The 15171-nt window shown below is 38.3% G+C and overlaps 1 protein-coding gene across 4 annotated transcripts in view; it reads left to right on the top strand.

Annotated features, from left to right (window-relative positions):
- gatb (glutamyl-tRNA(Gln) amidotransferase, subunit B) overlaps positions 1-15171 on the top strand; it is a 71812-nt gene that overhangs the window by 25946 nt on the left and 30695 nt on the right. For all 4 annotated transcript variants that reach the window (XM_043699751.1, XM_043699738.1, XM_043699762.1 and 1 more), the window contains 2 exons: positions 7003-7047; positions 8163-8352. In XM_043699751.1, the coding sequence (XP_043555686.1) occupies positions 7003-7047; positions 8163-8352 (235 nt within the window). The remainder of the gene's footprint in view (positions 1-7002; positions 7048-8162; positions 8353-15171) is intronic.

The raw sequence follows: 15171 nt of genomic DNA, 5'->3' as shown, positions 1-15171 counted from the left end.
AATACGGTTCCTCTCATTCGTAAATACTGAAGAAAAGTACTCATTCAAGACCTCTCCTATCTCTTCCGACTCAATACACAGTCTTCCACTACTGTCCTTGATTGGACCTACCCTCGTTCTCGTCATTCTCATGTTTCTCACATACGCATAAAATGCCTTTGGGTTATCCTTGATCCTATCCGCCAGAGATTTTTCATGCCCTCTCTTGGCTCTCCTAATCCCTTTCTTCAGGTCCCTTCTGGCTATCCTGTATCCCTCCACTGCTCTGTCTGAACCCTGTTTCCTCAACCTTATGTAAGCCTCCTGCAGATGCATCTGCAGCCAGCAGATTGGTAAGGATGAGATCAAGTATGTTGTTCCCTCTTGTTTGTTCCTTCACCACCTGCTACAGATCCAGCCTAGCAGCTACGCCCTTTAGCTCAATCAATAATACTGTTGCCAAGCCACTCTTAGATATTGAAATCTTTCATCCAGAGTACATTTTGTGCTGTTGCCATCTCAGTGCAATCTCGAATTATTGTTCAACATGGAGAAGTACTGATTCATGAGCCAAGGGAGAATGGTACATGGTAATCAGCAGGAGGTTTCCTTGCCCCTATTTAGCATGAAGCCATGAGAATTCATGGAGTCCGGAGTTAACGTTGCGAACTCCCAGGGCAACTCCTTTCTCACTGTATACTCCTGTGCAGTCACCTCTGCTGGATCTGTCCTGCCGGTGAACCAGAACATCTTGAGGGCCAGTGATACTGTTGTCTGAGACTTTGTAAGGTATGATTTGGGGACTATGTCAGGCTGTTCCTTGACTAGTTCATGAGACAGCTGTCTCAATTTTGGCACATCCCCAAAAGTTAGTAAGGAGAACTTTACAGGATCAACAGGGCTGTTTCTGCCAAAGTCTTTTCCAGTGCCAAAGTCTTTTCCAGTGCCTAAGTCGATGCTAGGTCATCCGTCCAGTTTCATTTTTTTTAGACTTTTGTAGCGATTGTTATAACTGAATGGCTTGCTTCAGAGGGCAATTGAGAGTTAATCACTTTGCTGTGATCTGGAGTCATGTGTCGGCCACACCAGATAAAGATGGCAGATTTCATTCCCTTAAGGACACTGGTAAACCAGATGGGTTTTTCCGACAATCAACAATGGTTTTCATTGTCATCAGTCGATTCTTACTTTTATTTTTATTGAATTCAAGTTGCACCATCTGCTGTCACGGGATTTTAACTCTGGTCCCAAGAACATTTGCTGAGTTTCTGAATTAATAGTTTAACAGTAATACATTTGGCCGCCATCTCCCCAATATCTGATCCCTAGCTGATTCTTCACAGTGCTATTGTAGAAACTCATCTTGTGCCCACAGTAGAAATTTATCATCCATTTCATTAGTGCTGGTTAGGTTTGTCCAGTCAATATGTAAATTGAAGTTGCCCATTATCTTTGTATTACCCAATTTCATGGATCTTAAAGATTCTGCTTTATTCCGCACCCAATATTACAACTAATATTTAGTAGCCTATAAACAACTACCACAAATATTTGCTATCCCTGGCTGTTTCTTAAAAACTGATTCCAGATATTTTCTAATGAATCTGTTCAGAGATGTTATTATACTTTTCTTGAGCAAGTGGTACTTGAATCCAGGCCTCATGGTTTAGAGGTAGGGATACTACCACAGCACCACACAAGCCCCCTTTCAAACTGATTCTACGCCTTAATCCTTTAACCTAAGATCACTTCTCACTAATAAGCTGATCTTGTCACTTATAAAGAACACTTCCCCACCTCCCCTTTTTGCCACTCTTCCTTTACTTATGAATATTTTTGGATATCCAGTTCCCAATTTTGGTTGCACTGTAGCTATTTTCATGTAATGGCAATTAAATCATTTTTTTATTGTGGTTTGTGCCTCCACATTATTGAGTTTGTTGTAAATAATGCACTCATTCAGATAAGGTGTCTTTAATCCTAAACTATATACAGTCTGGGATATATATAATTTGGCAATATCGCCTCACTTTTTAAATTCAAACTCTGTTGTGTCCAGTAGAGGAACAGGATAAGGTTTACCTCTCCAGTGTGGATTATAATACCTCTGAATATGGTAGCAATGATCCATTATGGTTTGAGCAGCAATATTGCATCCCTTAGATAAGAGATTAAATCGCAGTCTCTAACAATAACATTTATGTAGCACATTTCGAAAGGTGGAGAGTTTCAGATGGCGTATCCCAGAGCTTAGGGACCAGTGCCAAATAAATGCCAAGCAACAGTGGAGCAATGAAGACCAGGGATGTGCAAGAAGTCTGACTTGGACTGTTTGAACAGTTTGCATTCTAATCCTATTTGATGCTTGCCTTTGCTTCATCTGTTTTATAATTTCACTTATTACCCTTTGGCAATCTATTAATTTAACAATTAATTTAACCAGTTGTTGACTTATTTAAGTTGCAGCTTAAACGCAGAGATCTTCAGCAATGTTAACAGAAATAAAAGATTTTCATTTATGAAACAATTTACCACATTTCTCAAAATTTCTATTTTATATACTGTGAATTATGTTGGCTGAAATGAAGCAAATTTGTATAAGCAGCAGCTTTTGGTAATAATTGGAAGAATATTATTCTAGGGAAAATATGTTGATTATCTTTGAATAGTGCTGTCAGTTTTTTAAATCTATGGATTAATATGATTAATCAATACAGCTCTGCTGCTGAAACCATTATCCATGCTTTTGTTACCTCTTGCTTCAAATTAAATGCTCTATTGGCTAGCCTTCCCTATAAGCCTATTCAAGACTATTCAAAGTCTTGCTGTGTGTATTTGCACCAAGGCCCAATCTAATGTCATACTTATGTTCAATGACCTACGTTGGCTCCTAGAACCTGCAGTTCCTCAGTTATACACTTCTCATCCTTGTTCTCCATGGTGTCATCCAACAGTATCTCCAGCCAAACATTGCTTTGTGATCTCTGTACTTGCCTAGTCTGGCCTCTCCCGCTTCCCTGGTTTTCATTGTTCCTCTGTTGCGAGGCATATCTTTGCTGGCTGGCCCCAAAGCTTTGGGATGCTCTAAAGCTCTCCATCTCTCTAACTGTGCTGCATAAATGTTATTGGTGCGTACTGCTCGTGTTAATAGACTGTGATTTAACATGAGCAGTACCCACCAATAACATGTAGCACAGCTTGTAGCTGTTCAAAACAATAATGAATCATTGTTGTTATATTCAGAGGTATTATAATCCACATTGAAGAGGTGAACTAGTTCTGTTCCTTATCCCATTCCTGCATTGGACATAGCAAAGTTTGACTTTAAAAAGTGAGGTGATATTTCCAAATTGTATTTGGCTATCTAGTAGAAAAGAGTCAGCTAGGTTCCTTAACTAAGAAGAACTAGTTTATTGCAAACAAAAGTTCTTACTCCAGCAATAATGTAAAAAAATCAACATCAAAGGATTTAAACTGCAAATATATACAGTTAACTTTCTTGAAAAAATATTCTGACGTGCACACAACCTCCAAGTCTGGTGGAAAAACATTTTTTTAAAATTGTTGTGTGATCTCAAAGGGACTTTGGCCAAGTAACAGTTAAATTCATGAAAAAAGAATTATTCACAGGTGATTGAAATGTTAGTTGTAGTCAAAATACTTTTGTACACAAGCTGTTGACATTGGGGAGTCTTCCTGAATAAGTAATGGCTATCTGAATGTACTTTTCTGGAGGCAGTGGTGTAGAGCTCAAAATCCCCTTTAGGAACCCTTCATTTGTAGTGATGAGGCATTAGAATGGGGTTTCAGCTCTCTCATTTTGAGAAGGGTTTCAGAAAAAGAGAACATAATCTGTTGGCCCCGTGTTCAAATGCAATGGCTGTGTTGCACCTGTCTTTAAGATTGTAGATTCCAGACAAGCAACTGGAGTTCTTTGCAAATGCTTCTTTGCTCCCAGCATTTCCTCTGCTGTGCAAAATAACCTCAGAGTCCAAGATATATGTTTTGTTAGTGATTTTTGAGAAGATTTGTAGCTCAGGTTGATGTTATGGGTGTAAGTTAGCTTGCTGAGCTGGAAGGTTTGTTTTCAGATGTTTTGTCACCATGACTAGGTAACATCATCAGTGAGAGCCTCCAGTGAAGTGCTGGTGGTATGTCCCGCCACTCTATTTATAGGCCTTGGTTTCTTAAGGTGAGTGATTTTCTTTTTCCCAAGGTAACATAGATGGGATCTAAATCAATTTTATTTATTAATGGAGTTCCAGTTGGAATACCAGGCCTTTAGGACTTCTCATGCATGTCATTGTTTCTCTTGTCCTAAGATGTGTGTCTTTTAGTGGCTAGTTGGTGTTCATGACCCACTATCACTAGTTTCCATACATACAGAAAAAGGACACCACTTTAACTGGGACAACACAACTCCATCAATAACCACATCGATTTAGGCCCCATTTACCTTGCCTTGAAAAAAAGAACCAGAAATGTCACCACCCACCCTAAGAAACAAAACCCTATAACTGGAGAGGCGGGACATACCACCAACACTTCACTGGAGAATCTCTCTAATGATGTTACCTAGTCATGATGACGAAACATCTGAAAACAAACCTTTCAGCTCAGCGAGCTAACGTACATCCATATATATGTATTGTCAATGATATTTTAAAATTAATATTTCAGATAACAAAACTTCATAATAGATGATACAGCAGCAGTTTTGCAAAAGTACTTATATGTAATTAAGCAGAAAAAAACTTTAACGTTGAAAATTATACAGCCTGTAGGACTTAAGATTTTCAGATATTTTTAATGTGTTTAAAGTCACAAAATACTCCCATAATGCAATCTTCATTGCCATAAACTGCAGTCTAATTTATATCAGAAAAGCTGGTAATGCATTGTGAGCCAAGGGATTGAATAGGAACCCATATTAGTAATATTTAATTTGGGTGTCCTAGCTGTAATTTTGTCATCTAGAGTTCATAAAGCAGTCAACAGCTTTGTTATTTGACGTGGGAGATAAACAGTAGAAGAGATTTGTTCTAATTAACAGATGATCAGTAGCTAGTGATAGTAAAGCAACATATGGTAATATTTTGAACTACATTTAAACTACACTTCCTCAGTACAGGAGAAATGGATGAAACAGCTCTTTGTTAATAGTATGAATGATTTCAGATCCACATCAGCAACTTTAATAGAGTGTTCAAAGTTTGTGAGAAGATTTGTAGCTCGGGTGCTCGTTGCTGTGGTTCTGTTCGCCGAGCTGGAAGTTTTTATTGCAAACATTTTGTCTCCTGTCTAGGTGACATCCTCAGTGCTTGGGAGCCTCCTGTGAAGCGCTTCTGTGGTGTTTCCTCCGGCATTTATAGTGACCTGTCCCTGCCGCTTCCAGTTGTCAGTTTCAGCTGTCCGCTGTAGTGGCCGGTATATTGGGTCCAGGTCTGTGTGTTTGTTGATGGAGTTTGCGAAACAGAGAATAGCCAGGGAATTCCTAGAAGCTTGGCACTCATCCACAAACTCCATCAACAAACACATAGATCTGGACCCAATATACCGGCCACTACAGCGGACAGCTGAAACTGACAACTGGAAGCGGCAGGGACAGGTCACTATAAATGCCGGAGGAAACACCACAGAAGCGCTTCACAGGAGGCTCCCCAGCACTGAGGATGTCACCTAGACAGGGGACGAAACGTTTGCAACAAAAACTTTAATAGAGTGTATTTGTGGGATTTTGTCAAAATCAAAAGCCTTGATGGCATTTAAATAATTCCCAGCTATCCAGTGCACCATTTGAAATTTCCTCCTTTTGAAATCTCCTAAAAGTCAAATAAATATTTTCCTGAATCAAGTTAAGTTATTAACCATACATGGAACTGAAGATATTAAATGACTGCCTTATGGAGTCAAAGGCTTTCGCAAAGGCTTGTGCAATGTTGATGTTGAACATCTCATACTCCTTATTATGCTGGCTTTTTTGCCTATCAATTCACCATGCATTTCTGCGTACAAAAGCATCAGCCTTTTTCTGTGGGCAGTCCATCAAAATCTTCATCAGAGCCCTCAGCAGCATCTCTTTTTTATGACCTTTATCCTTTAATGAGCTGGCAACTATTATATCGTTTAATTATGTATAGTTTCAAATGCTGTTAGCCATTAGTAAGCTTGGATCCCCTCTTGATGTATGCAGGCCCTGAATAGTGTGTTTAGTCCTGGTTGTCATCTGCGATCATGGCAATTGACTTTGTGCTGCCTGCTAATCATACATCCTCATACCCATTTTCAGCAACAGTTAGTTTTCTCCCCTAACTCTCAATATTATGTAGACGCAAATTTTCTCATGCTGTGAAACTATATCAGTGCCATTGTTAATACAAAGAATGTAGAATTTTTGCCCTTCTTTATTACTAGTGCGGTTTACATTCTAAAAGCTAGTCATAGATTAAGACCAGTTTAAAATACATTCCCACTTGCAAGCGGTTGAGTTGATATGCTTCTTAAAATTCATTTTCTGCTCTTCCTCAACAGTTTTTCTCTCATGATTATTTGAAGATGCTTGTGAATAAACAAGAAATTACCACCAATCAGTGGTGATTAGGAGTGGCTGCATACTGCTTGTCCTTCAGCCTACTACCATATCAGTCCAGTGGAATTCAGGCCATTTGCAAAACCTGACAATGCCCACATTGCATAGACTATTGACAAAGCCTTGGAGCTTCTGATTCAGGTCCTTACCATACATCATACTTATCCACTAATCCTTTGGAAAAATGATACTTGTTCTGAAGTGGGAAGTCCCATATTTAATGATGAGTACTGGAGAACCAGAATGGACCACTGGACCACCAATTCGAACATTTTGTTAAGTGACCAAACCAGAACTGTGTAATTGTATTTTCATAAATTGACATGAAGATGATTTAATATATGTGAACATAATAGATTCTAGAGAAAAATATTTTGACTAGGATGTTAATTTTGTGGAAATGTCTTAATGATTACTGTTTTATTAATTTTAAGGCAGACCGTATCTATGAGAGACAAAGAGGGAAAACAAGACTATAGGTAATTAAGATTAGTTATAGAAAATGCCTGTAATGAATATTGAACTTGTCAAACATTTTTGTCTTTGTTTTGAACATGTGGTAGTTTAAAGAAAGGTGTTCCTTTGTTATGCTCAGGAGGTTCAATCTCTGCTCAATTCCAAATGGCTTCATATTTGTTTGCAGAGTATAATTTAACAAGGCCATTCATAGTCTGTTGCAATGAGTTATTGCATATTTTATCATTCACATGTATTTTAGAATATTTTTCATTTTACTTTTAGGTCATATGTAACATTTTACATATACTTGAAAAGGAAATTGCTAATATTTGTAAATAGTGTGGCCTATTTTTGAAAATGCCTTTGCTATATTCTAACTTGTCTCTGAATCCATTGTTTTATGGTAAATAACTCTGCAGTTTCAAGCCATGATAAGCTTGAAGTTACAGATTTCATTGACATCTTTCTTTCAATTGGCAGGAGGAACTGTCAGGAATGCACACTGTTTCAGAGCTATTCTGATTGTAATATTGAAAAAGATACTGCAAAAATTGAGCTGCTAGCACAATAAACCTTTGGCAATGTTCGTCATTGAGATAGAGAAATTTTACAATCACAAAAAATTAGAGCAGAAAAGAAACTAAAAGAACTGGACATGTTTCAGTGTTCGTTCTTGATATACTGTTGATACATGATGATTACATGAAATACTGAGGGGTATAGGATTTGCAGTCAAACATTGAGCCAATGTTGATTTTAACTAAAATTTTCTTGCTTCCCAGCAAGCCATGTTTATGTACATTTAATTTGTAAAATTGAAAAAAAGCATTATTTGATTTGCAATTGGAAGTGTTAAACTTGGCACATGCTCATCATCCAGTATTTTGATTAGATGCTGTAACATTTGTAAATAAAAATTGCGTATTCTTAATGTGTGGAGCTGTGCAAGATTAGCAGTAAGAGTGGCATATGCTGATAAATAGATCTTTAATAATTAATTTTGGGAATTGAGAAATACATTTGTGAAAATAACTGATTTTATAAGCTTTCTATTAAATATTTATTTTATTCAAGATCAAACAACTTAAAAATGAATCGGAGCATTAAGTTTGCTAACATCTTTAAAATGTTTAAGATTCATGCCAGAACCAAATTTGCCTCCACTCGCTATATATGACAATGAAACCCTGTCTTCTAATGTGAATCCTCAACAAGTGGTGAATATTGACCATATTCGTGAGCTGCTACCTGAGCTACCTGATGCTAAAAGAAAAAGACTGGTGGAAAAGTATGGTATTCTTGCTGAACACAGCTTCACATTAGTGGTAAGTACTTGGATTTAATGTTAAGATTCACAACATATGATTTATGTTCATAAATGTTTGTTTCTTATAAACCGGAGCTCTGGTATGCAAAGAGAGCCGAGTACCCTTGTGTGAAATGCAAAGGACTTGTATGCAAGTCCAACAAGTATTTAGAAAAGGTAATAGAATGTAATCATTTGATACTAGAGGAATTGAATGCCAAAGTATGCAAATTATGTTCAGTTACACGGGGCATTGGTGAGACAACATCTGACTTACTGTGTGTAGTATTGGTGTCACCTTACTTAGGGAAAATGTAAATGTGTTGGAAGCAGTTCAGAAATGGTTTAAGAGATTAATACCTGAATAGGCAGGTTATCTCACAAGGACGGGCTGGACAGGCTAGGTTTGATTCTGCTGCAATTTGAAAGGGTAAGGGGCAACTTAATTAAACTTGTTTGAATTTGGGGGATCTTGACAAGTTAGGTATGGAAAAGGGTGTCTCCTCTTATGGGAAAATCTAGAATAGTTTAAAAATCAGGCATCACCTATTTAGCAAAGAGACAAGGAAAGTTGTTTTCTGTGAAGTCGCAAGTCTTTGGTGCTGTCTTCCTGAAAAGACTGAAGCAGAGGTGAACAGGTGGACGCCTGGTAAGCAAGTGGATGAAATGTTATCAGTCGGCGGGAATGTGGATTTGTGGTTGCAATCAGATCAGCCATAATATTATCAAATGGCAGAACAAGTTCAAGGCCTGAAAGGCCCATCTTATTTTTTTGTTGATATGTTTGCATGAATAATTCTGAATTTGGTTTCAGTTATTGTGTTCATTTTTACACAAACTGATGCACCAACTGGCAGTCACTCTAACAAATCCATCCATGTTTTTAAAATTTCAAAGCTGCTCCCACCTCAGAATTCCACTGATATGTTGATCCCTGCCAATGGCAAGGTGGTTTACAAGACTTGGTTTACTTTTGGAACATAACTTAATTGAAATTCTGGTTGCAATAAATCATCAGAAAATGCTTTTCAAAATAATTTTCACAGGTTTTATTGTTAAGGACACGTAAACGTTTTCCAGGTGCAGATTTAGTATAAAAGCATGGCAGACTTCATTTGCAAGTGTTGTGTTTTATGCATAAGTTCTTTGTATCTTTATGTACTGACAAATTGGAAAAGGTGTGTTGGCAAGACATTTTTTTCTATCAGTTTAATTGCATATTCACTTAATAAATAGTTTAAATGCATTTGATTTGCATGCATGCAAATACATTCGCTCTTTTCTTCAACAACTTCAGGTTAGTTATAGCACCCTACAAATAGTCTATTTTTAAACAGCAACACTTTAAAGTAACACTAACTTGCATTTGTATAGGGATTTTAATGTAACAGAATATCCCAGGTATTATGACAGGTGAGATGTAGGTCTTAAGGATCATCTTCACAGATAATGATGAGTGGAGAAGATTGAGGAGGAAATTGCAGAAGTTCAGGTCTTCAGTGGTGAATCAAAGATGCTCAAAAGGACAGAATTTGAGGAACTCAGATCTTGGAAGACTTTATGACTGGAAAACATTGCAGAAATAGGGAGTGAACCGTTGTAGAAATTTGAAAATCAGGATGAGCATTTTGAAGTCAAGGCATTGCCAGCAAAAGAAGACAGCGTAGTTCATTGAATGTAATGATATTGGTCGTACAAGATGATAAAAGTTAGGAAGCGGACCACAGAAACTTGGTTGCAGAATGAGAGGTGACCTTATTGAAAATACAAAATTCTTCAGGAACTGAACAGGGTGGATATTGTAAAGATTGAATTCCTTTTGTAGGAGAATCTAGGACCAAAGAACATAATGTCAGAATAAGAGCTAGCAATTTAAGATCAAGATAACCTTCTCTAAGGCTATGAATCTGTAGAATTTGTTTTACTGCAGAGGGCTGTTGAGACTGGGCTATTAAGTATATTCAAAGTTAAAAATCACACAACACCAGATTATAGTCCAGCAAGTTTATTTGGAAGTACAAACTTGGAGTGCTGCTCCTTCAGGTAGCTAGTGGGGCAGGATCATAGGACACAGAATTTGTAGTAAAAGATCAAAGTGTCATACAACTGATGCAATGTATTGAACAAACCTAGATTGTCGTTAAATCTTTAATCAATTAATGAATCAAAACGTGCAACCTATTCTAAGTGATTAAAGACTGTTGGACTATAAGCTGGTGTTGTGTGATTTTAACTTTGTTCACCCCAGTCCAACACTGGCACCTCCATATCTAATATATTCAAGACTGAGATACCCGAATCTTCAATCAAGAAGGCACTCATAGATTATGGGGAAAAGGCAGGAAAATGGAGTTGTTGATTATCTGATCAACCATGATACTGTTGAATAGCAGAGCAGACTCGATGGGCTGAATATCCTACTTCTGTTCTTGCTTCTTATGATCTCAGTTACAAAGTTTGCAAGCTGGCTAGGAGAGTTTAAAAGACCATAGAAGTCATAGTCATTTAAGGCACAAAAAAGCCATTTGGTTTGCTGAATTTATGTTGCCTCCCTGCAAATCAAACCAGCCAGTCCCACTTAATTTCTATTGTCCTGTCCAGTTTAATTTTCCTTTTAACAACCTATCCAGTTTCCTTTTGAAATCTTTAATTGTTTCTGCTTTCATATCCTTGGGGACAGTGTGTTCCAGGTCATTACCATTTGCTGCATTAAAAAATGCTCTTCACAATTCCCTGCATCCCTTGCTCAAAATCTTAAATCTCAATCCCCCAGTCCTTGTACCATCAACTATTGGGAAGAGTTGGTTTCATTTTTTATGATCACTCCCTAGAAAAGCATCCCAATTCTTTCTGATTCTGTATGGGGTACCCCCAAATGGTAATGCTCCCAGGTGAGAAGGAGTGAACTGACTCCTTTGTTTGATCACAACAAAGTTAGTTTTAAAAAGGATCCTTTACCTCGTGGATATCATTTTATGTTTCAATAATAACCAATTTAACCACACTGTCTTTAATTAAAGAAAGAGTTCATTTATTGACTTAAAAAATACAAGATAATATAACTGACACAGGAGAGGTCAGTCCAAAAGGTACAAGTCAATTAAAGAGAACGTACAAGTTCATCTGTGGCTTTTTTGTAGTAGATAGATTGTGAAACATTGAGGCTATTAATTTGGGTTATTCTGGCAGTACTAATGTTAGTAGTTGAGTAGTTGTCTGAATAGCCTTGCAGTTAGCTGAAAGGAATTAGTCCAATTTCCTTTTTCATAGCTTGATTTGTTTTGAGATTAAAGAGCAAGAGAGACTTTATTTGTTGTTACTTGCAAATGCAGGAGTGTCTAATGGAAGTTCTTAGGTGTATCCCTTCGCAGCTTACTTTTTAATACAGTGTAATTCAAACCCCAAGCACATCACATTTTAAACTCACTTTCTTGCATTTTCCAAGAAGCTTCATGCCTTTTCCCAGAGGTGCCTTTCTTACATCTCATTTGTCCAGAGTTTGGGACACAGTCCACAGAAAATATGTTTCTGCTAAGAAGAGTCACAGTTCAGATTTTGAATGGCATTTCTCACTTAGAATTCCAGATAGCAACAATTCAATGACCCTTTTCAAGTGAAACATTCCATGGTTGTTCTTGGGGGTGGGGGGCTGAGTGAACCTTTCCAGTCCGAAATTTGGAAACATTTTAGAAAAATCAATTTTCTATTCAACCTGTTCAGGGATATTATGAAGCAGTTGGGACTCGAATCTCGTATCGGTCACTTAAAAGACACATGGGGGAAATGATGGACCAGCCTTGTAACAAAAAGAAAATGTAAATATTTTGCTGGAATATCATATCTTTGGAGATCCAAGATGGCGGCGACTCAGCAAGTCTGAGTCTATAGTGCTCCTCCCAAGACCTAGGCAAAGTGGGCCACCCTCCTCCACCACACTCACCAAATCAGTTAAAAATAGTTTTTACTTAATGTAATTAGTGGTTTAATACTAAATTTAAACAGTTCAATCTCCTGTAAAAATGACATGGGGGAATGGAGCCCGCAGTTCTCAGCAGGCAGGAGCCCCTCCCACACCCTCCCCAGCTGCAGCAGAGTCGTCCGCTGCCGCCCCGGGGGACTTACCTACGGTGGCAAGCCTCGCGGAAATAATCTCCAAACTCGATGTGAAGATCGATGCTTTCATAGAAGAGTCCCGAAGTCGATGCAATTCATTCTCGGCCAAACTACAAAAGCACGGCCGAGACATCGAAGAAATTGAATGCCGAGTCGGAGGAGTGGAGCTAAAGGCCGCAACCTCTGAGGTCATTGCAGAATCGGCTGTGGATTGGGTCTGGACTCTCGAGAATCAAGGTCGTCGAAAAAATATTCGTTTGCTGGGCCTTCCCGAACAGGAAGGAGAAGGCCAGCTTACAGGGTTCCTTGAACAGTGGCTTCCGCAATTATTGAATCTGGAGGCTGGATCAGGCCAGGTAAGGGTGGAATGGGCCTACCGGATTGCAGTATGCGGGCCTGGCTCGAACCAGCGCCCCCGCCCAGTCCTATTCTGGCTGCAGAGCTATAAGGTGAGGCAGATGCTCTTGGAAGCCTCCAGAAATCTTGGGAAAGATCCCCAAGCCATGACTTATAAAGGATCCAAGATTATGTTATTTCAGGACTTTTCTCCAACTTTGGTCCGAAAGAGGAAGGTGTTTGATGAAGCAAAGAAGCGTTTAAGGGATTTAAACATTCAATACTCCTTGCGCTACCCAGCTATACTACGCTTTAGCCATGAAGGGTCTGTGTATAACTTCGGATCACCGGAGAAGGCCAAGGAACGTTTGGACTCTCTTAGACAAACTATAAGAGTTAATTGATGTTGTTTTGCCCTACCCCCACCCCGGTTTACCTCCTTTTTTTCTCCTTTCACTACCTTCCTGTTTAATATTATCTCCGGGGGGTGGGAAGAAGGGTTTATTTATTCATCCTTTACTTAGCGATTTTCTTTCCCCCTTTTTACATATATATATATATATATATATATATAGGCTGGGGGTCTAGTTAATGTAGATGGGGGAAGGTGGCTACCTTATTTTATCTTTGTCCTTGGGAGCGGGGTTGTTTCCCCTGTTATTTTGTATTAATATTTTTAATTATTATTTGCTGAGACTGTAATTTTATAGTCATATATGACATTAACATTATCAATTATATCCAGGTGTTGGTATGGGGGGGGGGTGGTGGGGATAGGGTACTCACTGTTAGTTCTAGTTCAGTAGTATACTTGAATTTTCTTTATCCTATCGTGGGGTTTTGTTGTGATCTGATGTTAACACATTCCGAGCATGTATATCACTGCTCAATTTGTGTGTTATCCATTGGGTTTTTTTTCTCTTGAATAATGTAAGAATTTTAATGATGTACTCTGCTTAGTTGTAAGTTAGATGAGTAGTTAGTTGAGTTTTGTCTTTTTTTTCCTCTTGGTATTTGTTTTTTCTTGTTTGATATATTTTGGTTATCATTTATTTAAGATTTAACTGTATATCAATGTTTATACTTGGGGTTTTTTTAGTTTTCTTTTGTAAACTTGTAAAAAAAGTTACATTTTCAATAAAAATATCTATTTTTAAAAAATCATATCTTTGCCAAGTTACACTTATATATTTCCATTATAGACAAGGAGCATGATGGGGAGATCCTTTGAAGCTACTGCATTTCAGTACAGTAGCGTTATAATTTAAACATGTTGAATTGATGTGCTGTTTTCTACAGAATGATGTACTGTCCTTTTGTTGCATAAGTTGGAGCTTCTGTATTTTAGTTGCAATATTATCAAATATATTGAAATTTTTGAAAGTGAATGTATTTTATTTTTCAACTGTAATTGAAACTTACTGTTTTTGATTTCTGATGGATTTTTTTTTTAAACAAGCAGAAACAAAAAGTTTCCAACTGGGTAAGTTACAGAACCTAGTTGTACAAGCAAATTACATAGTCTAGTGTGTTGGCTAATTTTAGCTAGAGAGGCAAGGAAGCCTACAACTGGCCAAGTTAGCTTAAGGACAAAAGGGTAACTAGGGAGAGAATAGGGCCCCTCAAAGATCAGCAAGGCGGCCTTTGTGTGGAGCCACAAAAAATGGGGGAGATACTAAATGAGTATTTTGTATCAGTATTTACTGTGGAAAAGGATATGGAAGATATAGACTGTAGGGAAATAGATGGTGACATCTTGCAAAATGTCCACATTACAAAGGAGGAAGTGCTGGATGTCTTGAAACGGTTAAAGGTGGATAAATCCCCAGGACCTGATCAGGTGTACCCGAGAACTCTGATTGCTGGGCCTCTTGCTGAGATATTTATATCATCGATAGTCACAGATGAGGTGCCGGAAGACTGGAGGTTGGCAAACGTGGTGCCACTGTTTAAGGAGGGCGGTAAAGACAAGGCAAGGAACTATAGACCAGTGAGCCTGACCTCAGTGGTGGGCAAGTTGTTGGAGGGAATCCTGAGGGACAGGATATACATGTATTTGGAAAGGCAAGTACTGATTCGGGATAGTCAACATGGCTTTGTGCTGGGGAAATCGTATCTCACAAACTTGATTGAGTTTTTTTGAAGAAGTACCAAAGAAGATTGATGGGGGCAAAGCAGTAGATGTGATCTATATGAACTTCAGTAAGGCGTTCGACAAGGTTCCCCATGGGAGACTGATTAGCAAGGTTAGATCTCATGGAATACAGGGAGAACTAGCCATTTGGATATAGAACTGGCTCAAAGGTAGAAGACAGAGGGTTGTGGTGGAGGGTTGTTTTTCAGACTGGAGGCCTGTGACCAGTGGAGTGCCACAAGGATCAGTGTTGGG

Source organism: Chiloscyllium plagiosum, chromosome 1 (genome assembly GCF_004010195.1).
Source record: "Chiloscyllium plagiosum isolate BGI_BamShark_2017 chromosome 1, ASM401019v2, whole genome shotgun sequence".
In the NCBI taxonomy this organism is placed as follows: domain Eukaryota; kingdom Metazoa; phylum Chordata; class Chondrichthyes; order Orectolobiformes; family Hemiscylliidae; genus Chiloscyllium; species Chiloscyllium plagiosum.
The sequence above is the reverse complement of the archived record's forward strand: the minus strand, read 5'-3'. Positions and strand labels throughout refer to the sequence as shown.